The following is a 26234-nucleotide window of genomic DNA, read 5'->3' as shown; positions in this document are numbered from 1 at the left end:
TTAATTAAACTAGCTTTCAACGATCGCTGTAGTTGAGTACACAGATCTTTTTTTTTCCTTCCACAATTCTTAGTTTCTCTTCATTAGGAAAATATTCCAGTTTGTCTTTCTTGGATCTGAAGTGACTTAAAAGAAAGTGGACCTCCAAACTAGCTCATAAAAAACTGTACCGATCACAATTTTGTGCACTTCTCTAATGTGTCTCTGTGACTTTCTACCCATCTATGCAACTTACCACATTTGTAAACTTAACACTACTAACAAAACTGGATATGGAGCTCACTAATCCTTCATCTAGGTCTTCATAGTATATGGTAAAAAGCTGAGCCCTCTATACGTATCTCTGTGAAACACTAATTGTAAGTAATATGCTTGTTGTTGATGCGGTTCAGTTGAACAAAGTGCTCACTATGCACTGCACAAAGCTTTTGACACAAGTTGAAGTCCAAACTTCTTGATACCTTGGAACAACTTAGGTAAAGTAACTGGCCGGTTGCTCAGTGTATTTCATTCTGGATAGTCACTCAGTGAACATCTAAATTTCTCTGCGACCCAGATAATATTTCACATTGGCGAGCTAGCACCTTTATCATCTGACAGTCCTATCCTAGTTGCATGTATGGCTGCACTTATCTACCCCAGTCCTATAAGCTTGATTTTTGGCTGTGGTCAAATATTTAGGCTCTACCTTTAATTGATTCAGAGAAAGCATTGACATGTTCCTGCATTTACATATTTTTTCAAGGTAATGTGTTAAATTTACTTTGGTTTTGTTAATAGATATGATTTAAACCTAGATTGAGACTATCCTATATTTTGGTTAGGCTTTTGGGTGATTTTTGTGCAATAGTAAGTGATATTTTTGGTCTGCCCCTAACCCCACATTTTCCATAGGCCGCATTATTTCTGTTAAGTGATTTTCTATTAAATGGGGTTTTGCTGGAATGCAACCATGACGTTATAGGAGAACTACTTGTATACTTCTTCACAGAAAGTATGTCAATGTCAAAATATAGGAAAGGGTCTGGGCAGATGCAAGAAAGATCAGGAGAATGGAACGCAGTGTGCTGTGTACCTTTCCTTCCCTCCCTCATCTGATCTTGGGTTTCTGAATCAGGAACTTGGGTACCATTTGAATGAAAGATCCTGATCCCCTTATCCCTCCTTACCTCAAAATACAACAGAATTTTCTTTGAGCTTCCTACATGATGACTACCCTGCCATCACTGGATGAGGATATTTTCTAATCCCTGATCAGAAACATTATAACACAGCAGGAGAGCAGGTGTAACTTGATCCCATGCATCCTAACTTAGAGGTAAGGACACTAGCACTACACCAGAAGAGCTCTACCACTCCATTGCTTGAATACCAACAGTAGAGTGAGGTCCTTAAGTGTGTATACATTTTTCTCCTTTAGGACCTCCATTGACTGTGAGATAGAAAAGATGAACATTCCAAATATGGAAAGGTTCAGGCCAGATGCTGGAAGATGAAGGGTCTCATCCACATCTTCTCTGGCTTGAATTAAAGCCCTGTGCCTCTAACGTCACCTTGAGAGGGCATTAAATTCTACTTCAATTTCTGGTTTACCTGTTTGTTTTGTTTTTACCTATTTTACTCCAGTATAATTTGTGTTCCATTTTTCATACAATGTTTATGATTCTGATCGTCCACAATCCAATTAACTCCGGAAACAAAAAAAGCACAGACATGAGAATGATAAGCTGAAAGGTCAGTAGTGAGGTGAAAATTTTCTGTTCGAAGATCTGAACCTGTTCACCAACCTAACTTTGATCTGGTCTGATCTTCATGTTGAATAGATTTGCTGGTTTAATTATGATTGGCACTGTTCCCAAGTGGCAAAAAGAGCAAAGATAATTGACAGAAAAGATAAATATGATAGTTGTACAATATTCCACTGCAATATTAGCAAGGAAACTCTTTTTTTTTATTAAAATGTTTAGGTTTTTTTTGTTTTTATAAACCTACTATACAATAGTGCAAGTAATTTTTTTGTTATTTATTCACAATGTCAGTGGAACTAATATAAAAGTTTGTAGACTGTTCTCCACCAGACTGAAAGTGATTTGCCAAGTCTTTTCTAAACAAACAGAGTGAACATCAGTTTTTTAAAAAATTCTCACAAATGCAGGGAAACCTGCCATTATTGGGAAGCCACTTCAGGAGGTTTACAGCTCCTGTCATCAGGAGGGGGTGCCCTCAGTTAGAGGGTGATGTCTACTGAGTTTCTAATGTAAGTCTTTGTGTGGCTGAACAGGATGATTGTACACCTCAAGGCTTTTGGTGAATGGGGCAGAACATCCTATAAGGTATTGGAATCCAATGCGCAGATTTGCTTCCTTTTCTTTTCATCCAACTTTCTTTACGGCTCATGTGCTGTAACATTGAAGATAGTATTAAATTTGCAGTCATTACTGCTGAAATTGTTGCCAATGAATACTTGTTTGTATTCTTAGTACACATTTCATCATAATGCTGTGGCACGGTGGTAAGCACTGCTGCCTCACAGCACAAGAGACCTGGGTTCAATTCCTGCCTCAGGCAACTGTCTGTGTGGAGTTTGCACATTCTCCCAGTGTCTGCGTGGGTTTCCTCCAGGTGCTCCAGTTTCCTCCCACAGTCCAAAAATATGCAGGTTAGGTGAATTGGCCATACTAAATTGCCCGTAGTGTTAGCTGAAGGGGTAAATGTAGAGGAATGGGTCTGGGTGGGTTGCTCTTCGGAGGGTTGGTGTGGACTTGTTGGGCCGAAGGGCCTGTTTCCACACTACAAGTAATCTAACCTTAAAAAATCTTCCGGTCAAGATGCTCCAACTAGAGCTCCTTCGCTCCATCTGTTATTTATTCTTTCCTTATTTTTTTCCTTTTTTTTAGTGTTTTTTTTTCTCCCCCTCTTTGTGTTCACCTTCCTGTAGCATGTCCCAGCCTGGTCTCTCAGCGACTCTCAGCCTGGTGTCTCGGCAGCATGTCAGCCAATCTCTCAGTGGTCATGGCGGTGTCTCAGCTTGCAGTGTGAGTGAATCTTGCCCGGGCATGTTCCCGAGGCACCGGGAGAGATCGGAGAGGAGGCAGTTTCAGCAGCAGCAGCAACGGTATCCGCAGCAGCGGCCACATTGAGAACAGAGAGCTGAGGTCTCCCGGGAGAGCGAGTTAATTGGAGGATTCATTAAATACTGTTGAACTTTTAACTTTATTCCTTTATTTTCTGAGTTTAAGCTATGAAAGACTATAACATTACCTTACCTATTTCTTTATTTTTCTACAATCCCATGAAGTAATGCTTAAGTTTCTAATTCTCATTTCTCTTACTCTTTTTTTTTTTTTGTACCTACATTTTCTTTTTGTACCTAGGTACCTTGGTACCTAAGATGGCGCCATGTGTGGCAACATTATACACTTTTCACTGTACTCCTGTACTTCTGTACTTGACAAGAAAACTAAAATCTAAATCTAAAATCTTTATTTTAATGATACGGATGTTGTTGTCATAAATATGTAGGATTCCATAGGATATTTGGCATAACAGTTAGCTAACCGATGACGACCGACTTGACACTGACATTTTTTTACAAACCCGCCGACTCCCACAGCTACCTGGATTACACCTCTTCCCACCCTACCTCCTGCAAAAATGCCATCCCGTATTCCCAATTCCACCGCCTCCGCCGTATCTGCTCCCAGGAGGACCAGTTCCGCCACAGAACACACCAGATGGCCTCCTTCTTTAGAGACTGCAATTTTCCTTCTCACATGGTTAAAGATGCCCTCTAACGCATCTCGTCCACATCCCGCACCTCTGCCCTCAGACCCCACCCCTCCTGGTTACAAGGACAGAATGCCCCTAGTGCTCACCTTCCACACTACCAACCTTCACATAAACCAAATCATCTGCTGACATTTCTGCCACTTCCAAATAGACCCCACTGCCAGGGATATATTTCCCTCCCCACCCCTTTCTGCCTTCTGCAAAGACCGTTCCCTCCATGACTACCTGGTCAGGTCCACGCGTTTCCCCCCCACCCCCCCCCCCCACAACCCACCCTCCTCCCATCCTGGAACCTTCCCCTGCCACCGCAGGAACTGTAAAACCTGCGCCCAGACCTCCTCCCTCACCTCCACCCAAGGCCCTAAAAGAGCCTTCCACATCCATCAAAGTTTTACCTGCACATCCTCCAATATCATTTATTGTATCCGTTGCTCCCGATGCGGTCTCCGCTACATTGGGGAGACTGGATGCCTCCGAGCAGAGCGCTTTAGGGAACATCTCCGGAAGACCTGCACCGATCAACCACACCGCCCCGTGGACCAACATTTCAACTCCCCCTCCCACTCTGCCGAGGACATGGAGGACCTGGGCCTCCTTCACCGCCGCTCCCTCACCACCAGATGCCTGGAGGAAGAACGCCTCATCTTCTGCCTCGGAACACTTCAACCCCAGGGCATCAATGTGGACTTCAACAGTTTCCACATTTCCCCTTCCCCCACCTCGCCCCAGTTCCAAACTTCCAGCTCAGCACTGTCCCCATGACTTGTCCTACCTGCCTATCTTCTTTTCCACCTATCCACTCCACCCTCCCACCCCCCCCCCCCGACCTATCACTTTCATCACTTCCTCCACTCACCTATTGTACTCTATGCTACTTTCTCCCCACCCCCACCCTCCTCTCACTTATCTCTCCACCCTTCATGCTGTCTGCCTGTATTCCTGATGAAGGGCTTTTGCCTGAAATGTTGATTTTACTGCTCAGATGCTGCCTGAACTGCTGTGCTCTTCCAGCACCACTAATCCAGAATCTGGTTTCCAGCATCTGCAGTCATTGTTTTTACCCAGTGGTTAGTACTGCTGCCTCACAGCGCCAGAGACCCGGGTTCAATTCCCGCCTCTGGCGACTCTCTGTGTGGAGTTTGCACATTGTCCCTGTCTCTGCGTGGGTTTCCTCTGGGTGCTCTGGTTTCCTCCCACAATCCAAACAAAAATGTGCAGGTTAGGTGAATTGGCCATGTTAAATTGCCCGTCGTGTTAGGTGAAGAGGTAAATGAATGGGAATGGGTCTGGGTGGGTTGTGCTTCGGCGGGTCGGTGTGGACTTGTTGGGCCGAAGGACCTGTTTCCACAATGTAAGTAGTCTAATCTATGTAAGTAATCTAATCTAATCTAACCTATTTCATCCAACCAATCTGTAGTAATGTTTCTGTTCAACTTGAACTTCCTCCAAAATTTTCTCATGAAAATATCACATTGTAACAATCCATTCCTTTTTCCCTCATATATATATCTTTGTAATTTCTTCACATCAGCTGCTCGCTACAGTAGCAAGTTTCACATTTTTGCCCCTATTTGGCTGAAGTTTCTTCTGAATTTCCTATTGGCTTCCTTTGGAGACTATCTTGTACAGATGGCCTCTGGTTATGCTCTTCCCCACAAGAGGAAAAATTCTCTATGTATCTCCTCCAACAAAATCTTATGACATTTTAAAGAGCTCAATTAGGTCACTGTTCAGAGATTTTGTCTCAAGAGAAACAATCCAGCCTGTCAATTCTTTCCTGATATGTATACTTGTGCATTTCTGGTATTATCCCTGTATATTGTATCTGTACTTTTTCCTATGCCTTTATATCCTTCTCATAGTATGATGATAGAACCACAGGGGTCTAATTATGGGGTCTACCTAAGGTTTAACATGGGTTCAGCATAATTTACCTACTATTCAATTTTATCCCTCTAAAAATGAAAAAAAAGCATTTTATAATGATGTGCATTTTATAAAACCTTGCTAACTTGTGACACAACCTTTAGTGATTACAGTATTTGTGCTCTGAGATTTCTCTTGTTACTCCACCTTACTCAGATTTACATCTTCCAATTAATAGTGATCTACTTAGTCTTCCTACCAAAACGAGCTTGCTCACGTTTATTTGTGCTGAACTTCATTTGCCAATTATTCACCGATTCTGAAAGTTTATTACTATAGTATATAATTTGTAACTTTTTAATCTAATTTCGTCTTGTGCAAATGTTCCAATGATAAACTTTTGTATCTGTAAAAATATAATTTGAAGTAAATGGATTCAATGATTTTTACTTCATGATTTACAATCTGTGAGAATCCTTCAATCTAATTGGTTACATACCCTGCTTGATGGTATCCTTGTTGATGGGTGCCTGAAGATTGCTTTGTGTGAAATACAAATGCACATCGGGAAAAGGACAATCTGTGGTATTGAAATTGTTAGATCCTTGTGGGCAACTTTCTTCAAAGACATCAGTCTATTACTCTGCCATTGACTACAAAATCTAACTTAACAATAATTATTATTTAGACCAGATCAAGCCTATTTGCTTTGAGAAGACTACAAAATAAATCATGACTATATATGTAACACAGTGAAAGTTCATTTATTAGTTTAATTGTTTGAATTTCAACAATAGATACTTGTTGTTTAGATTCCATTATTTAAAAGATATTGCTTGAATATAAAGTGCAAATAAAGTATCTTTTTAATTTAGCAAATCATCAGAAAGAAAACATTTTAAGGTTAAATTTATGTGCATGTTAGTATTAATGTAAGGCAAATCCAGTGGGTGGTATTATTTGTGTTTCATAATTTGCTGATTCTAATATATGTTGCACAGATGTAGCCTCCAGTGTCATTGCAACAGCTGTCTAAACATCTTTTTATTTAGTGTGATGTGCTGCAATGAAGACAATACCAGAATTGATGACACAAACCTAATGGTCTTAGCATGTTACTGAGAACCTATTCCTCAAATTAGGTGCAAAATAGAACTTGTTCATGTTGAACATCTGACTTATTTCAATAATGAGTTATTGTTTGGAAGTAGAAAATTTGAGCATTGCCAAAGAAGCACTTTTTATAAAGGCTTTTCACCTTCAGGACATTTGCTAGAATACCAATGTAAAGGGGAAGAGAAAGAGTGCTGATTAGTTGGCAAATGGATTCTAATTGGTAAAGATGTTGTCATACAAATCATACCAATTAAATGTCATTAATCATCAGTTAGAATGCAGAATGAATCTGACTTCATATACTGTATATTGAATTGTTTAGTTGTTAGTTATCATGGTGGGTAGTCACTGAAACATAATCACAAGTCTACAGATATTATTTAACAACAGAACAAAAGAAAGAAAACAAACAAATCAAGCGACTTAAAGTACGGGTTGAAGGATCTTAAAAGAACCATTTTAAAAAAGTTTTGAATTGTTTCCCAATATTCTTTATTACATACTCTAGTCCCTATCCCAACGTAGCACCTGCTAAAGTGATGCCTTCTAGTTGCTCTTTATTGAGCTGTAGAGACCATTTTACAATTCCTCTCCATGTCTGATGGCATAAATCTTTCACAATTCTCATTGTCTAAACTTTAGCAATCCTAACAACCTGAAGATTTCTATCCTAAATGCTCCTGTCTCAGAAACTTCACAAATTAGAAAACAAACACAGCTGCAGCAATAACTGGTTTCCTCTGAATTGAAATGAACAAAACAGACTCCTGCTAGGTTAGAAACTAAGAACTAGCTTTTGAATACAATTATTAATTCCTTTCAACTAAGAATCTGGTGTTTTCTAAACCAAACTGAAAACAAATCTCATACGTTAATGTGCTTATGCTGCTTGTCATAAACCCATTAACACTCCAAGCCATTGATCGCAGATGCATCCGCTCACATGTCTCTTGGAACTGGTGTATTTAGGTCACTGCTCCACAATGACTTTCTGACTTTCAAAGTTTAAAAACTTCATATCCATATTCTTTAAATCAATCCAACTTCCAAAAATGATAACATATTTTAAGTGCTTTTCATCATAATGGTGACACGTCTACTAGTCAGAGCCCATTTGCTTACCACTCAGAACTGTCTTCTCAAGCAATATAAATGTTTTTCCCCTTTATATTGTTTTTCATGAGAAAGCCCTGATGAGAGTAAACAGAGGGGCACTGACAAAATGTGTCTTTTTTTTTTTCTCAAGAATACCATTTTCCAGTGTAATGCTTTCCCAACAATTGTGGACCAGACCAAACCCCCTCAAAATATATTCAGAAAAAAGCCTAGACCTAAACTTGTTCATAATGTTAAATGTAAATGAAAAGTGTTGTGTTCTGGATTCAATTTGATTAGTCAAACTATCAGACTTGAAGAAAAATACACTTTATTTTAACTAGAGTGTTAAAAATACGAACAAAAGAATGAAGAATTGAAATAACTCTATTGGAAAGTTAACAGAATAATAGATTATATAATTACTAAACATCAACTATTCAAATATAATAACATCCCATAAATAAAGGCAAATTCAGTCAAATAGTCTCTCTTCACTTCTCCAGTCTAGGAAGAAAGAACATCAGAGGGAACTCGAGCATTTTGCTGTAGCAAGGAGAGATGTATAGTAGTTTCCAAACCTCAACAGCTACTGAAAGTTAAATGAAAATTCTGGTTTTGTGGCAACTTGACCCCACCCCTTCATGATGCTTCAATTAGAGTCATACAGTCATAGAGATGTACAGCATGGAAACAGACCCTTCAATCCAACCCATCCATGCCGATCAGATATCCCAACGCAATCTAGTCCCACCCGCCAGCACCTAGCCCATATCCCTCCAAACCCTTCCTATTCATATACCTATTCAAATGCCTCTTAAATGTTGCAATTGTACCAGCCTCCACCACATCCTCTGGCAGCTCATTCCATACACGTACCACAATCTGCGTGAAAAAGCTGGCCCTTAGGTCTCTTTTATATCTTTTCCCCTCTCACCCTAAACCTATGCCCTCTAGTTCTGGACTCTCCGACCCCAGGGAAAAGACTTTGCCTATTTTCCCTATCCATGCCCCTCATAATTTGGTAATCCTCTATAAGGTCACTCCTCAGCCTCCGACGCTCCAGGGAAAACAGCCCCATCCTGTTCAGTGTCTCCCTATAGCTCAAATCCTCCAACCCTGGCAACATCCTTGTAAATCTTTTCTGAACCCTTTCAAGTTTCACATCTTTCCGACAGGAAGGAGACCAGAATTGTACGCAATATTCCAACGTGGCCTAACCAAGGTCCTGTACAGCCACAACATGACCTCCCAACTCCTGTACTCAATACTCTGACCAATAAAGGAAAGCATACCAAATGCCGCCTTCACTATCCTATCTACCTGTGACTTCACTTTCAAGGAGCTATGAACCTGCACTCCAAGGTCTCTTTGTTCAGCAACACTCCCTAGGACCTTACCATTAAGTGTATAAGTCCTGCTAAGATTTGCTTTCCCAAAATGCAGCACCTCGCATTTATCTGAATTAAACTCCATCTGACACTTCTCAGCCCATTGGCCCATCTGGTCCTGTTGTAATCTGAGGTAACCCTCTTCACTGTCCACTACCCCTGCAATTTTGGTGTCATTTGCAAACTTACTAACTGTACCTCTTATGCTCGCATCCAAATCATTTATGTAAATGACAAAGTAGAGGACCCAGCTCCGATCCTTGTGGCATTCCACTGGTCCCAGGCCTCCAATCTGAAAAACAACCCTCCACCACTACCCTCTGTCTTCTACCCTTGAGCCAGTTCTGTATCCAAATGGCTAGTTCTCGCTGTATTCCATGAGATCTAACCTTGTTCCAACTTTAACAAAAAACAAGGTCTCATAAGCTGTTTACTTTATGGGCTTGGAACAGACCAAGCCATAGTATCGTCACGCCAACTGATGATGACAATCTTCTTAATTGCAGATCTCATAGCTGTTTTATGTGGCAGAGTATCTTTTACAGAAAGGATATTCACCCTCTGAGGTAAATAAATTCATCTTTGTCTCAAATCTAACTGGCCTATCCCTTAGCCCAAGACTATGACTCCTGGATTTAGACTATCCAGCCTGGAGAAACAGCCTCTTAGCATCTAACCTTCCCAGTCCTCTAGTCAACCTGAGTTAGAACCTTCATGAAGAAATCAAGAAGGTATTGTCAGGCAGGACTTTTCCAATCTAAAGCCATGTTAACTACTGTTTAGTTTGTTCAAGTTGTATAGCTATCTTTCAAGTTTACTCTTGATAATTGCTTTGTGTCATTGCATATAGAAATAGCCCAGGGAGGAATCCTGGATGCATGCTAAAAAGCATTAGCCACTCTGACTGTATGCATTATTTTTGTTCCAGTTTTCCTTGGAATGGTTTAAAAAATGATTATTACCCTATTGTTGCATATTTCCTTGAACTATCTTCAATCTCTACCTCCATCTCATCTCAACTGGTCAGTGATCTGAAAGACATGCCAGGAACTATACCAATTATTTTTCTATTAATGGATTACACTAGATTATTGTAATAATCTGAAAATTACTATTTCCATTTTTTTATATTCAATATATTGCTTATCATAATGAAGAAGAAATCCAAAGTGGAATTTACATCTGTAACATTGATGCTTCAACTGCTGTATGGAGAGACAGAATCAGTCGTGCATATGCTGGCCATTAAGTTCAGGCCAGGTGTACGTGTACAACCATTCCTGATGTCTTTCTGGTCAGTAGCAGAAATTTGCGATGGTAGAGTCAATTATTAACACTGCTACTAGATCATTACTTTTCCTCCCTGTGTAATCAGGAATATTAAGATGCCAAACCACTCCAACCTTATGCTACATCTCTTTTATCACTTTTACCACAGTTGTTCATAATTTTAACATTCCAATTCTGTTTTCGAAAAGTTCTGATTTTATACAAATTCTATTTATTGTTTTGCTTTCACTATCTCTGCAACAAATAGTCATGAATTGAACAGTAAAGCACACTAACGTTTAGAAATTTATAATTTGTTAGATCTCTACAAAAAATGGCTTGCATTATTCAAAGCTGACCCCATTTTATGAATAATCTATGACATGAATCTGCCAAGTTGTAAGATAGCTGCAATTGTTCATCATTAAAAATTGTATGGTATGGGTGGGAGGGGAGCTCTAAAATCATTTAAACTAGTTCCAATGCTATACTTCTACAGTGTCAGAATTTGGAGACATACTTCATTGACTCCCTTTTATGTTTCACACTCCATTGCCAGCCACTCTCTATTCTGCAGAACTACTGCATTGTGAAGCAGTTCTATGTATTACCTTGTTATGTTATAGAGTGGATTTAAAGCAGTGTTTGCTTCGCACCAGCAGCACTTCTGAAAGCATGGGGGGAAAAAAGAGGATCCCTCCAAGCGGTACTCCATTCAGTGGGAAAACGTAGTACTGCCTCACATGTACTCAAATGCAGTTTCCAAAGTTGAGCTCTGTGGAACTGCTTTCAATACTTTCATAAAATGCAGGCTTTAATTTTTAAAAGTAACTTAATTTCAACCTTGAATAATGCCTGAAAAATATAATGATATGTAGCCTGAATTGCCAATTAAAAAAATAATTGGCATAGTTCCTGGTATGAATTGCCAAAACGCGACTACATTTAACACATAAACTGGTAACGTTGATTTATGTGTTTAAAAAGTTATCTTGAACCATATGCTACAAACATTTTTATTAGTGTTGGATTATTCAGTTTTCCTTTCCCAACTCTTCTATCATTATCCATAAGTTTTCTTCTGGGGAAAATAAACCACCAATATTTCTAAACAATTTTAGGAAGTGTCAATAGAATTAATATTGTAGCTACCTTCACATTTTAATGTGTTTTCTGCTTTCCAGATGCAACAGTTGGAAAGACAAGTAATTGATGCCAACCGTCGTGCTGAGAAGGCTTACCAGCAGGTGGTGTATAAGCAAACATACTCTTTCTCACCTATGGCATAGATTATGTTATATCGTCACAGACTTTAAGTGTTACAGCTTTGTGCTTACCGTGATTATTCTTGCAAGCATACTAGTACTATCTGATGCAGGAATGGTTGACTTAGGTGAGAAATAACACTGGTGCTTTAGAAACAAGCCTGCATATCTGATTGGAAAAATATCTCACCCTGAATCTCTCAGTCCGTCAATTAACAACTGTTCTCTATTAAGGCAAAATAAAATTAAAAACTACCCTCACTTATAACTCTCTCATGGATCCATCTTACTACAGTGTACACTGATGACACCAAGCGTTTATCACTCCCGACATCCATTCGGATTGGTCTAGATTGTTCATGTGAGCTTAACATTCTGTTTGATCTGCTCTTAAACATTTGATGAGCCAAATGCACACTCTTGTTCCTTCTACTCCCACAAGGAAACTTAAAACACTTGCTATAATCTTCTGATCCCCAATTCTCCTCTTGTTTAACCTCGCCTGGAAACAATTATTACACATATTTAGGCAAAGGCAGTACTTATTACTTTTTTATTCCTGGAGTAAGACAACAGAAAATGGCAGAAGTACCCAGTGTGTCAGACACCATTTGTAGAGAGAAAGAAAGTTAACAGACAGAATCTTATAAGGATCTGAGCAATGTGGCATATGGCGAGATTTGTGATTGAATCAGATAAGAAATCTGGCGATGTCAATCTTGACATCTGGAGATTTTCACTCCTTTTTTTATGTTTCTTCCAAATGGTGTGACAAATTTCTTGTTCGGCAGGAGTGAATTGCCAGTTGAGCAGTTTTATTGCTGGTTTTATTGATGACCACCCAGCTCACCTTGTTTATAACTTGACATGGATACTAGAGCATCTGCAGGCACAGTCCATGGGCACTGGCCACATGCAGCCCATATCCATAGACAATGTGTCAGCCTCTAAGAACTCTAGTGACACGTGTCCACCCTACCTACAGGAAGCTTCTGCACTTCAATACTGTACCTTGGGCTGCACCAGCAACTGTCATTGTAATGCAGAAGCACTGTGCACTTAGCTTATGGACCAGATCAGTCCAAATCTGTGGGCTCATTGTTTGCTGACAAAGCGCACACTCACTCTCCACCTAGCCAGCAAAGCATCCCTGCTTTGCCTTGCCTTTTTGCATTTCATCCCCTCACCTTTAGCTGTGCTCTGTCCACATTCTGGAAACATTGCAATTTGGCGATCTGTAACAGGTCCTCCCAGCCAGTGTAGCTCACTTCCTATGCTGATCTAAGACTGTAAGATAAACACTTTCAAGTAATTATACTTAAAAGACTACAGTTCTCAAGATCTATGACATGATGTGCTGTAGCAGTATTTGACATCTATTTTCAGCATTCTGGTTTCCATGATTGCTGTTTAGCTCTCTGCTCACTGGTGGGGAAAGAAGAGAAATGTCTGAGATGAAAACAGAAATTAGAAGGAGAGAGAAAAATGTTGGAGGAGAGTGAAACACAAAAGTGAAGGAAAAATTGTGGCCATTACCATTTGTATTGAGAAGGAGTTGCTTACATTTTAGTCCATTTTCTTCGTCTTTTTAGCATTTTTAAACTTGTCTGCAGATAATTAATCATTTTACTGTGCTGCCATAATAACAGAGCGTTAGACATAAACAGATACAAACCAACAAAACCAAAATATTAGTAAAAGAACTGCAAGTGGTGATTAAGAAACAACAGCTGCAAACATTTGCTTCCCACCTGGTTACAAAGGGAAAATATTACTAAGCAGTTGAATGAAGTCATTCTTAAAATGTGATGATTTCATTCAGGAAAATCAGTGTCTGGATTTTACTTTGGCATGGAGCTATAGCACATTAAAATACCAGGAAATAACTGTCCGATTGAGATGTTACTGGAATTTGAGATCAGAAGTGAAATCTCTCATTCGGATAGCAGAGAGTTTTGCCATGAGTTAGCAGGACTAGCCAACCTTCCTGCAATGGCTTTCCAACAGCAGCAATGGCTATATGTTTTATAATTCATTTTATGAAGAATTTTATTGCATTTCTTTAGTGCGTGGTTTTTATTTTGATCCTAGGTTTGTGTCATGGAAGAGAAGCTAAAAGCAGCCAACATCCAGACTGGTGAATCGGAGAATAAGTTGTTTAAGAGCTGTCAGGAGCTGGAAACTCTTATACTAGAAAAAGATGATATCATACAACGTTTAGAGCTACAGCTGGATGAACAGGTTAGCTATCATTACTTCAAATTCTAATTGAATAGCTTGTTACTAAATACTTAGAAATGTGCATTGCTTAAATATGAAATACTTTTTGATTTAATAAACTGAATAGCTTTTTTTAAATTATGATCCTTTTTCTCTAGGTGAAAGTGTGGACTACAGATGCTGAAGATCAGAGTCAAGAGTGTGGTGTTGGAAATTACAGCAGGTCAGGCAGCATCAGAAAAGCAGGAAAATTGACATTTCGGACAAAATTCCTGATGAAGGGCTCTTGCCTGAAATGTCGACTTTCCTTCATCTCTGATGCTGCCGGGCCTGCTGTGCTTTTCCAGCACCACACTCTTGACTCCACTTTCTGTACTCAATCTCAACATTATATTTCTTTAATGCTTTCAGTGTAATAAAACATTCTAAGGTGCTTCACTGAAGCATTATAAAACAAAAAATGACGCAGAGCCACAGAAGGATGTATTGGGTAAGATAACCAAAAATTTCGTTAAAAGTGTAGCTTTAAAGGTGTGTCTTGAAGGAGGGAAGGAAGTTAAGGTGGTAGAGAAATGTAGAAAGAGAATTTCAGAAACTAAGACCTACACAGCTGAAAGGACAGCCAACAATCCCGGCTTAAAATTGGGTTACACACAAGACCAGAATTAGATGAGTCAGACTATCTTGAGAAGTTTGGTTGCTGGAAAAGATTCCAGCAATGGAGAAAGGAATTTGAAAACAAGAATCAACATTTAGTTTTGAATGGAAGGCAATGCTAGTCAGCTACTGTGGGATGCTTGGTGAACACAGTTGGCGAAAATGACAATAGGCAGCAGAGCTTTAGATGGCCTCAAGTCTAAGGATGGTAAAATGTGGGAGGCCAGCCAAAAATGGATTGGAATAGCTTAGAGCTAACAAAGGCATGAATGAAGGTGTCAACAGCAATTGATACGTGACTGGACGAAAACTGGTAATATTACGGCAGTAGAGAAAGACAACCTCATAATGGCTTGGAGCTATGGTCAAGACGTTCAGCTCTGTCAAGACACCAGGATTGCAAACTGTCTGCTTAAGTTTCACATAGTATGCAGGGAGTAAGAAGAAGTCTGTAGCGGGGGTAAGAATTTGGAATGGGGATATTATTTAATTAGCAGAAATTTATGCTCATCTTTTACTGGATGTTAAATAAGAAGTCTAATAATTTTGCCAAATAGAGAATTCAAGGAAGACTGGAAAGAGTTTTTTTTTGGCAGCAGGATTTCCTGCCCTGCTACTCAGTTGTGCAGGTCACATCCAGACTGATGCTTTCTGCCATGTTCATATAATGATCTGAGGTACATTAATTGATTGGAGGCAGGACTTTTGTCCCTTATGTGGGAAGAAATCCCCACTTAGCTGCTAGCTAATCAGATTGACTGGCAGCTCTGCCATCTTAACAGCAACACTGGGTGAAGTGGCCTCTTCTGGGACTGCAAGTTGTTCCACCAGTCTAAGTTTGTGCTGTCTAATCCCACAGGAATAGATGGGTGAGAGTCTCGTAGCAGTAAAAGATTGGAGACCCAGGAGGAGGGGTAGTAGAGGTCTTGGTTAAGAGAAATTTCTCCAGACAAGTTCATTTCTTTAAGCAGCTACTTAGTCATCATCAATATAGAGTAATGCACATCTGGGCCAAGTTTCCAGGCAACTGTTATGGTTCTCTCATTCTGCTCCAATAAACCATCTTTACTGAACATGACACAAAATATGAGAGATTGATTACAAGGGATCAAATGCCACCCTTCACGAATTGCATATGACAAGCCTCCATCACCCTCTCTTGTCTGTCAAGATGAGGTACAAATTACCATGGGATCACCAAAGTGATCAAGCAGACAACTGAGGCCTTGAACTAAGCATTGAGTTACAACCACCTGTGTGCTGCGTGTGCTGCAAGAGTGTGCTGTGTCACAACCACCTGATGAAGGAGCAGCGTTCTGAAAGCTACTGCTTCCAAATAAACCTGTTGGACTATAACTTGGTGTTGTGTGATTTTTAACATTTGTATGCTGGTTTACCAAATGAGCTTTTTTGGGAGGAACTTTAATTCTGTTTTGATAAGATAGCAAGTTCAAGGAGGTGTGAACCAAGTACATGTCGGGTGACAAGTCTAAGCAATATAATCAAATAGAATCCAAAAAATACAACTGACTCTGATTAAATTTTAATATGTTATATACCAATGGTAATCTAATTTGAAGAAGATAATTAATTATGCACTTTGTTAAACCACTCAGGTCTGAGAGCTTGCCACATAAACTTGTAAATAAATAAGTACCTACTTACTCCCGTACATGTTATTGAATATAATTAAAGATAGTTATGTGAAACTACTTCCTCATCTAGCTTTGTCTTATGTTATAAGATTTTATCGCATATATGTCAAGATTACTGTGGGTTTGATTTCTTCTATTCCTGTGTTCTGTTGCACTGAAGTTATCACCTATCTACAGAAAGTTAATATTAAGTATTTGATTTTCAGAAGCACCTGCGGATGCAGGAGGCCAAAATAATAGAAGAGAAAGCAGCTAAAATCAAGGATTGGGTGACAATGAAACTTCAGGAGGTACCTTAGTGTTGCTAATGCATATTTATAAGAGAAAGAAGTTCAACATTTTGAATTAGTCGTAGAATTCTTTTTGTTTTTTTATTTATTTCTCCTACTCTTGGAAATTTTAAGCTGCAAAACAAATCTTTGTGCCTTTTAGATGCTTTTTTTTTGGAAAAAAGTATTCCAAACTGCTCACTATAAAATATAAAATTATTGTTAAGTCCATTGAACAAAATCCTCCAAAAAAGTTTATATGCATACACAATAATTACGTGCACTTATGTAATATTTGTATGAACTCATTCAGGTGGCTATTCTATCTATTGTTAGAAGCATACCTAGAATGTAGTTGTATTTACAATCTTAGTTTTTGAGAAGAATAAAGTTAAATTAACATTATGTAATATAATTTTTGATAAGTGTTTTCAGTAGACCATAGATTCTTATCTTAATTTTCTGTTTTAATGTGGAGTGATATATGTAATTTAATACCACATTTACATCCTCTCTCTGCTCATAGCTTGAAACGGAAAATCAGAGTTTTAAATTTACTAACCAGCAACAGGTGGAACATATTCAGATCCTTCAGACCAAATTACAAGGTTAGAGCCAAGATTTTCCAACATATTCATGATTTACTGAGTAAATTCAGTTATTTACTATGACTACTACCAGTGAATTCTTACAAGGGTGATTACTCTACACATATGTATCATCTACTTCCCCTCCGTTCTCGACTGAAACAGTTGGGCTGGAACTACAGTGGTCCTCATGCTAAAATTAAGCTTAAATGAATGCCCGTTTTAATGACAGATTTACCTAAAAAGCTCATTTTCCAATTTAGGAATGTGAAAACCAGCACAATGCAAGTGCAAATGCTATGCCACCAAAATATTGGACTGCTGAGTCTCCCCTCCAAAACTACCTTCCTTTGGTTTTTCTGTTGCATCATGGTGCAGAATATTAATTTTCCTGTTAGGAAGGCAATTTCTGCAGTTTAGTCTTTGTGAATGGAGATGAGCAAGGGTCCAAAACCATTTTTCTCTGTTTGTTTTCATAATGTCCATTTTCCACATACGTCCTAGTATGTACAATAGTGTGACATAATGTCCTTCTTTCACCTATGCTGGGTCCGATCAGATCTATTGGAGTAGAGGAAACTTTTCTTTACAATTTTTAATCAGTTATTTGCAACAGAAATAAAATCAGTTTTGCACTTCAGTCAGAAATCATCTAGAGCAATGCTTAGATAACTAGTAATAAAAACAGAAATTGCTGGAAAATCTGAGCAAGTGTTGCAACATCTGAGTAGAGAAATCAGAGTTAATGTTTTGGGTCCTGAGATGATTCTTCAGAACTGGGAATGTAAGGTTCTCAAAATCAGAAATGTTAACTCTGACTTCTCTCCACAGATGCTGCCAGACCTGTTGAAATTTTCCAGCAATTTTTTTGTTTGTCTGTTTTTGATTTCCAGTATTTGCGGTTTGTTTGGCTTCTTAAATAACCAGTTTTTGGGTGGCTGCTATCTTTTAGCTTTAACAGGGAATCGAGGACAAAAAACATCAGGGGAAGCACAACGGCTCAGCAGCCTAACTTTTGGATATTTTAAAGGAAACCCCAGAAGTCTACAGCAGAATACTCTTGAACCAGAGTCACTGAACATAAAGTTTACAGGTGGGTGTGGAATCAATAAAACTGATTATGTCAAATGGTAAATCCTGCCACATTCATAAGCTTAAATATATTAAGTAATTATTTCACTTCTGAAGTGAACAGACTTTATTTCTTTCTTCTTTTTAAATGTTTTCCTTCTCAAGACTTTTTTTTTAAAAAAGACAGTATTGAATTGAGAGGGTGCATTGTTTACATTCTTTCCAGAAATCCAAAAAAAAGCAACAGGAAGAAACTGAATTAAAGTGCAAAGTTAATTTATATTTTGCACTGTTCACCACCATTTATGAAGGCACCAACAAGAGGACAATATTATTTGTTGTTTTTAACATTCATCATTTATGTAAAACAAGAAAATTAAGACGTTGCTTTGCATTAATACATAATTCAATGAATCTATATTCTATCAATAATGAAAGCTGGGAGTTCATGTCAGAAAAGTAGTGCAGTTAAATTTGTAGACATTAAGATAGCATATTAAAGATGGAGAATGCTATTGATCACTCGTAGAAGAACTTAGATTGCTTATGAAATGAACAGGAAAATGTAAAGTTAAGTTTATTACTGACAATATTATGTGAAAAGCAACAAGCGATATATGAGTAAATGTATGAACAGGAACAAGGATTAGGCAATTTGGCCCCTCCAGTCTGCTCCACCATTTAATATGCTTATGGCTGATCTCATTTTGGCCTCCATTCCACTTTCCTACCCTTTAATACATTACTAATTAAAAATCTGTCTATCTACTCCTTAGGTTTATTTAGTTTCCCAACATCCACCATACTCAAGGGTATTGAATTCCACAGATTCATGATCCTTTTAAGAGAAATAATTCCTGTTCATCTCTGTTTTAAATCTGACACCACTCAGCCTAAAGGTATGACCTCTCATTCTCTAAATTGACCCACAACAGGAAATGTTCACTCTGTCATCTTTATCAGTCTCCATTTAGGCCATCAGGCCCTTGGAGCTTGGCTTCTTTAAATCCCAGTAGTTTCCTCAGTACTTTCTCCCTCGTGATGACAATCATTTTAAGTTCCTCCTTTTCTAAAATCTCTGTATTGGGATGGTTTCAGTGGCCTCCACCATGAAAACTGAGGCAAAATATTGATTTAGTGTCTCTGCTATTTCGGTGTTCCCCATTATTTAACTCCCCAGTCTCATCCTTGAAGGGACCAACATTCCCTTTAGTTAGATTCTTCCCTATTATATACCTATAAAAGGTTTTGTTATTTGTTTTTATATTTTGCACTAGTCTTCTTTCATTCTTAATCTTTGCTCTTTTTATTGCTTTTGTTTTAGTAACCCTTTGGTCATTAAAAATTTCCAAATCTTCCAGCTTGCTACAGATCTTCGCAATATGGAATGCCTTAGTATTTGCCCCATGTTATCTTTAACTTCTTTGCTTAGCTATGGATCCTTTTTCCCCCTCTTACGATCTTTCTTCCTCTCTAGAATATGTTTTAGTGGGAAAGATATAAATATCTCCTTAAATATCTGTCACTGTTTATCAAGTGCCTTATCTTTTTTAGTCTTTCTGCCCAGTTCAGTCTGGTCATATCTGTCCTCATGTCTACTTAATTACCAAGCACCAGAATATTAATGTGCAATTCAAATTTCTTGTCCTTCTAAACTAAATTTGAAATTCCAACTTGCAAATGATCACTCTTCCTTAGAGGATCTTTGACTATGAGATCGTTAACTAATGCTACCTCATTACACAATGCTAAATCCAAAATACCTGATCCCTGGTTAATTCCCCAACATTTTGCTCCAAGAGACAACCTCTAATACACTATGTGAACTCTTTCTGTCCCCCTAACCCCCCACCCAGTCAACCCTGACCAATTTGATTAAACCAATCTAAATGCCTACTAAAATCACCCATGATTATTGTACCTTTCTTACAAGATCCCAATGTTTCCTGGTTTCTAATGTGGAACTACTGTTAGGGAACTTGTACATTACTCTCACTAAGGATTTATTTCCCTTGGCTATTTCTTATTTCTGCATTTTAAAAAAAAATATTTCTTATGTTCAGTTTTGGTCGCCCTGTTATAGGAAGAATATTATTAAGCTAGAGAGGGGTCAGAAGAGATTTACCAGGATGCTGCTGCCAATGGAGGACTTCGTGTATAAGGAGAGGCAGGATAGACTGAGACTTTTTCACTGGAGCATAGGAGGTTGCGGAGTAACCTTATAGAGGTTTATAAAGTCATGAGAGGCATAGATAAGGTGAATGGAAGAAGTCTTTTCTCTAGGGTGAGGCATGTTTTTAAGGTGAGAAGAGAAAGATTTCGAGATATGAGAGGCAATTTTTAACAGAGTGGTTCGTGTCAAGAATGATCATCAAGAGGAAGTGGTGGATACCGGTACTGTTAAAACATTTAAAAGACATTTAAATAAGTACATGAATAAGAAATGTTTGGAGGAATATGGGCCAAGCACAGGTAGCTGGGATTAGTTTCGTTTGGGATTATGATCGGCATGGACTAGTAGGACCAAAAGGTCTGTTTCCATACTTTGTGACTCAATGACTCCACCCAACTTGTTTCCACATCTTCATCGCCAAAACCATTTCTAGCTACAACACTGATCTCACCCTTTACTAACAATGCTACACCATCTCCTTTTTCTTTCTATCTATCCTTCCGAAACACACACAGTCAGGTTCAATTTTCAGACCAGGTCCCCCTATAACCACATCCCAGTAATCACTCCAAATCAGAACCAGTTGTTTCTATTTGCATTGTTAACTCATTATAGATATTTTTAAATGCTACATTCCTTCAGGTAAGTTTGTCCTATTATTAATTTTCCCTACTCTTGAATGATCCCTTGGTGCTCTATGACATTGTATGGAGTGCGGTGAATAGAATTAGCACAAGGACACATTTGAAATAAATTTTAAGTTACATTACCTCAATATTGAAAGCATTTTTAAAAAATACGATGTTTGGGAGTGTAGTTTGAGCATTGGAGCATAAATCTACATGGTTCTGCTGAAATTCTATCACTGGTTAGACCAACAGAGTATTCCGTTCACTTTTTGTCAGCATACTTCAGTTAGGAATTATGGGAACATCTATCTCTGGAATTGACTTCCTCAGATTTTCTGTCCCTCTCTATAGGTCAGCAAAATGACTTCCTCAGTACTTTAGAAATTTCTAACTGTTTCATGCATGATTTCCCCAAACCTTATATCCAAAACACAACCACATACTATTTTGGTCATATAACCCAATGTACCCAGTGGCTTTAAAAAGATGGGCAAAATTTAACTTGTGCAATTCTCTATTTTTCAGAAAATGAAATGAACAAGAAGCCACAAGTTAATTCTGTTCAAAATACTGGAACAGATCAAAGGGGCTTTGCTCAAAACCATTGTGGACCTGAGCTACAAGATAGAAAAAGACTACAGATTTTAACAAAAGACGACACAGCCTTTAAATCTTTAAATGATGGTAGTTCTGATGAAGAAGATGAGAGGAAAAAGCATCTAAAATCCAAATGTTTGTCCAATGTCTCTAATCACATTGGGAGTGACACCTATTTGACAGCATCTGGTGACAATAACTCTGCTTTTGATGATGAGAGTGCAATAATTCAGCAAACTGAACAAGAACAGCCCTTTCAAGCTGCAAATACAGAAACACTGCAAGTAGTGGATTATTTTCCAAGCATAATAATGAACTCTAAAACAATGATTAAAAGAATGGATCATGATACTTCTGCTGATGAGTTGAACAAGAAATTTGAATCCCAAAGGCTAGATTCTTCATCATCATCCAGTGGAACAAATACTCCAAACCTAATTCTAACATCTCCACTTACACCAAAGCATCTAATCCCTGTAACTACCACTAATAACCAGACCATGCAGTCCTCAATTGGGGCAAATTCATCTTCCAACCTAACACCTCCAAGATTACGTACTCCTAATGTATTTAGTGTAAGCATGACCAAATCAAAGAAACATTTTAGCCAACCACAATTAAGTACTGATCATCTGTTTGGCAGAAACCGAAATGCTATTAGTATGGTGAGGCCGATTTGTCATGAAGAGACGGACATCGATATCGATGAAGGTGGAGATGATATTCTGGAGAAAATGGAAACTGGCCTTGATGAGGAAATGTTTTTGTATGATTCATCTGAAGGACAAATTATAGAGGAGAAACCAGAAACCGGAGACACAGCGGGCAAAGTTTCCACCAGCAAGCCACCAACTCCTCCTCTACACAGATTCCCTTCCTGGGTAATATTTATTGCTGTGTTGTTGTGATAATTAAAAGTGCTTCATTTGCAGAAATAAAAATATTGGCAGATGTTTTGAAAAGCTAATTTGATATTGCACTGACAGTCCTCACAGTAACAATAATCTTCCTGATCGCAAAGATTTCAACTGACTTGCATTAGGTTGGACCGGTGCTTAGGCAACATGAACATTTTCGAAGATCTGGTCATGTCTTTTTGACAATCACCCTACCAAAACACAAAATTGAAGTAATCTTTATGCTTTGAAGGTGGTGTTCAAATTTATGGTTAATTTTGCTGGAGTAAGCAATGAGGAACTAAGTAAAGCTGATTGGCAAATGAACTGGAAATGACATGAGGAAAAATAATTTACTCACCAGTTTGTGATCTGGAATACATTGCCTGAAAGAGTAGTGGGAGCAGAATCTGTGGGTGTTATTTATTGTACGTGATTGTGATCTTATGCTATATTTGGCATGCTAGGTTTGCAGTGTTCTTTTTAACATTGCATTATGTTGGTGGAGATGGTGTAGTGTTAATATCAATGGGCTAGTAATCTAGAGGCTCAGGCAAGTGTTCTGAGAATGTGTTCAAAGCCCCACCAGTATCCAACACTAGTTAGTTCACTTCCCCTCATTCTGTACGCGAGTTTAGCATTTACAATTATCAAAGCAGTGCTTTGTAGTCCCCGCAGGGCAGCTGTGTTACTTCTTCACATTACTGTGGGAGCTCCACTGCTAAATAGTGGAGAGGCAATGAGCACCAGTTGTGAGGTAGAAAGTTTACCTCATCATCATCAATTAACCTTCCTCTCCCTTTGAAAAACTCAATTTAAACTAGGGCAACTTGTACTCATACAAATAGAAGTCATGATCGGTATGAGAATTTGAACTCTGCTTGGGAGAGTTGAATATTGTTTGGCAGGTTCCCTTAACCTCTTAATCAATGCTAGCAAGATGAACTTTCAGAATCTCTAACATTGTGTTACATTAGCATTCATTAGTCACGGTTACTGGCAACACTTTCAAGATAGAATGACACAATCTGTTGAAGTATGTTGAATTATTGTCAGACAAATTGTACTATCATTTTGTACTAGAATGCTACTCTAAATCAGATGTCACGGTATCTTTTATTGCAAAGAATGCATGTTAGATAAAATGGAAAACACATTTCGATAAAATACAAAAATGTGATGAATTCCTTTATCTGCTGCAAATTCCAAAATCATATCAAAAGTTATGTCTGATTTGACTACACTAACAAATAATAAATGCACAATGTGGAAGATAATTAAGTAATTGATGGGGAAGACCCTACATGCAGTCATTAATTTGTGCTTATGTTTCTCTTAACTGAGATATTAGTAAACCTTGAGAAGTACTTGTTTTGGAAGGGAAGTAAAATTAACGAAGAACCTTGCTAATATACATTAATAGGGTAGAATTGAAAGTTGTTTAAAGGCAAAATCCAACCTACCCATGACACACCCACTAAAGTTCAATTAGCCTGCTGACCACTACATATCTCACCTTACTTCCGAAGAATGACCATGTAAATGAAGAATTAGAAGATTGTAGATGCTTCTGTTCTTTCATCCCAGTAAGTGTACATGTTATCACTAGAGAATGAAAACAAATTGAAGGAAAGTAATGGTCATTTCGCCTGCACCTTGTTCCGGAAACCAAATTCTCCTTGTATTTAGGGACTGACATGAAAGGTTTTTGGCTGATTTATAGCTCCAGAAATCTCTCAATCCATATATATTAAGAGCTGTTACTTTATCTTCTGCACCCAGGAAAACAGAATTTATGCAGTGGCCAAGTCAGGTATGAGGATGTCAGAGACTGTTTGTGCGGACCCAAGTAACAAATGTGAGTTTTCTTATTTATGAGAGAGAGAGATGCTTACTGTTTAATGGACAAACCCATTCTGTATTCTTAAGGTCTAACCTATTGGTTTTGTTTCCAATGCTTTCCTTCCTTGACTTCTATCCCTGCCTTTCTGGATATAGGCTATCAAACATATTCACTGTCTCAATATTGTCTTGTCTACATGTTCTCATGCTCTGGTTCCTGTAAAGACTGTGTTCTTTAATCTGGTTCAGGTGATGCCACCTTCCACACTAGTGTTCTATTATGTTCTTCTTTCCGTACAAGTGAGAATTCCCTCCCACCATGGTTGTCAGCAAGGCCCTCCAGTGGAGCCTGTTTGAATTTCTATACTTGTGCTCTCAGCACTTTTCCTTTCAACATGATGGTGGGGCTCCCCTTTGTCCTCACCCTCCATTCCACCAACCTCAATGTTTTGTTGATCATCCTCTACCATTTCCATCATCTCCAGCATGACGCCTCCAAATGCAGCTACTCGCCATAAAGTCATAGAGATACACAGCACGGAAACAGACCCTCCAGTCCAAGTCGTCCATGCTGACCAGATATACTAAATAAATCTAGTCCCATTTGCCAGCACTTACCCATATCCCTTTAAAGCCTTCCTAATCACATGCCTTTTCAGTGTTGTAATTGTACCAGCCTCCACCAATTCCTCTGGCAGCTCACTCCATACATGTATGACCCTCTGCGTGAAAATGTTGCCCCTTCGGCCCCTTTTAAAGCTTTCCTCTCTTACCTTAAGCTTATGCCCTCTGGTTTTGGACATTTCTTCACCCTGGGGAAAAGGCCTTGTTTATTTACCGTATCCATGCCCCTCATGGTTTTATAAACCTCCATAATGTCACCTCTCAGCCTCTCCCTATAGCTCAACCCTTTCAACCCTGGCAACATCTTTGTAAATCTTTTCTGAACCCTTTCAAGTTTCACTACATCCTTCCTAAAGCAAGGAGACCAGAATTGAATGCAGATTTCCAAAACTGACCTAAACAATGTCCTGTGCAGACAAACCATGACCTCCCAACTCCTCTACTCAATGCACTGACCAATAAAGGAAAGCATAACAAATGCCACCTTCACTATCCCATCTATCTGCGATTCCACTTTCAAGGAACAATGAACCTCCACTCCAAGATCTCTTTGTTCAGTGACACACCCCTTGGCACTGGAAGGGACTATTCTTTTAGCATTACACTAGTCCACTCCTCAGACACTTCCTTGCACCCTCCTCACTTTCCTGTGGCACCTATCCATACAAGTACAGGAAATATGCCTGTCCTTTTTTTTTATATATCTCTTCACAAACAACTCATCTAAGTGAAACAGCAATATGTATGTTCTCCTTTCAGTTTAGTATTGTGTATTTGCTCTTCATGATGTGGTCTTCTGAGCACTGGCAAGACCAAATGCAGGCTGGGTGACCATTTTGGGGAATACATCCATTTAGCGTGCCAGTCATTTTAATTCACACCCACACTGACATTTCCATCCTTGTCTTGTTACAGTGGTTCCGTTGAAACTCAACACAAATATTTGAACAGCATTTTATCTGGGTACTTTACAGCTTTCTGGAATCAATATTAAGTTCAAACAATTTCAATGATAAACTCTGCCTTCATTTTGTTTTGCTTTTCTTTTTGAGTTTTCTATCTTGCAAGTCTTATTGTCTTTTATCTTCTATCAGTTGGGAGCTATTCAGGACTTTTTCCTTCACACTTCCTGCAGATATTTTTTTAATATGTTTTTGTGATCTAATACTACTCTCTTTGGCTTTGTCCCATGAAACCTTTTGACTTTTAATCTCTCCTGCTGC

General features: G+C 38.6%; 1 protein-coding gene across 4 annotated transcripts in view; it reads left to right on the top strand.

Annotated features, from left to right (window-relative positions):
• The window catches only part of plekhh2 (pleckstrin homology domain containing, family H (with MyTH4 domain) member 2), a 115997-nt gene that overhangs the window by 31010 nt on the left and 58753 nt on the right, over positions 1 to 26234 (top strand). For 3 of the 4 annotated variants that reach the window (XR_011961817.1, XM_072580661.1, XM_072580660.1), the window contains exons 3-9: positions 11711 to 11773; positions 13883 to 14032; positions 16530 to 16613; positions 17119 to 17200; positions 18132 to 18272; positions 21578 to 22530; positions 24328 to 24403. Coding sequence is in view for 3 of the 4 variants with exons in the window: in XM_072580661.1 (XP_072436762.1) it covers positions 11711 to 11773; positions 13883 to 14032; positions 16530 to 16613; positions 17119 to 17200; positions 18132 to 18272; positions 21578 to 22530; positions 24328 to 24403 (1549 nt within the window). In the remaining variant the exon portion in view is untranslated. Of the gene's footprint in view, positions 1 to 9763; positions 9824 to 11710; positions 11774 to 13882; positions 14033 to 16529; positions 16614 to 17118; positions 17201 to 18131; positions 18273 to 21577; positions 22531 to 24327; positions 24404 to 26234 lie in introns of all 4 variants that reach the window. The other variant, XM_072580662.1, reaches the window with a different exon arrangement.

Source organism: Chiloscyllium punctatum, chromosome 11 (genome assembly GCF_047496795.1).
Source record: "Chiloscyllium punctatum isolate Juve2018m chromosome 11, sChiPun1.3, whole genome shotgun sequence".
NCBI lineage: Eukaryota > Metazoa > Chordata > Chondrichthyes > Orectolobiformes > Hemiscylliidae > Chiloscyllium > Chiloscyllium punctatum.
This window is presented reverse-complemented; position numbering and strand designations above follow the sequence as displayed.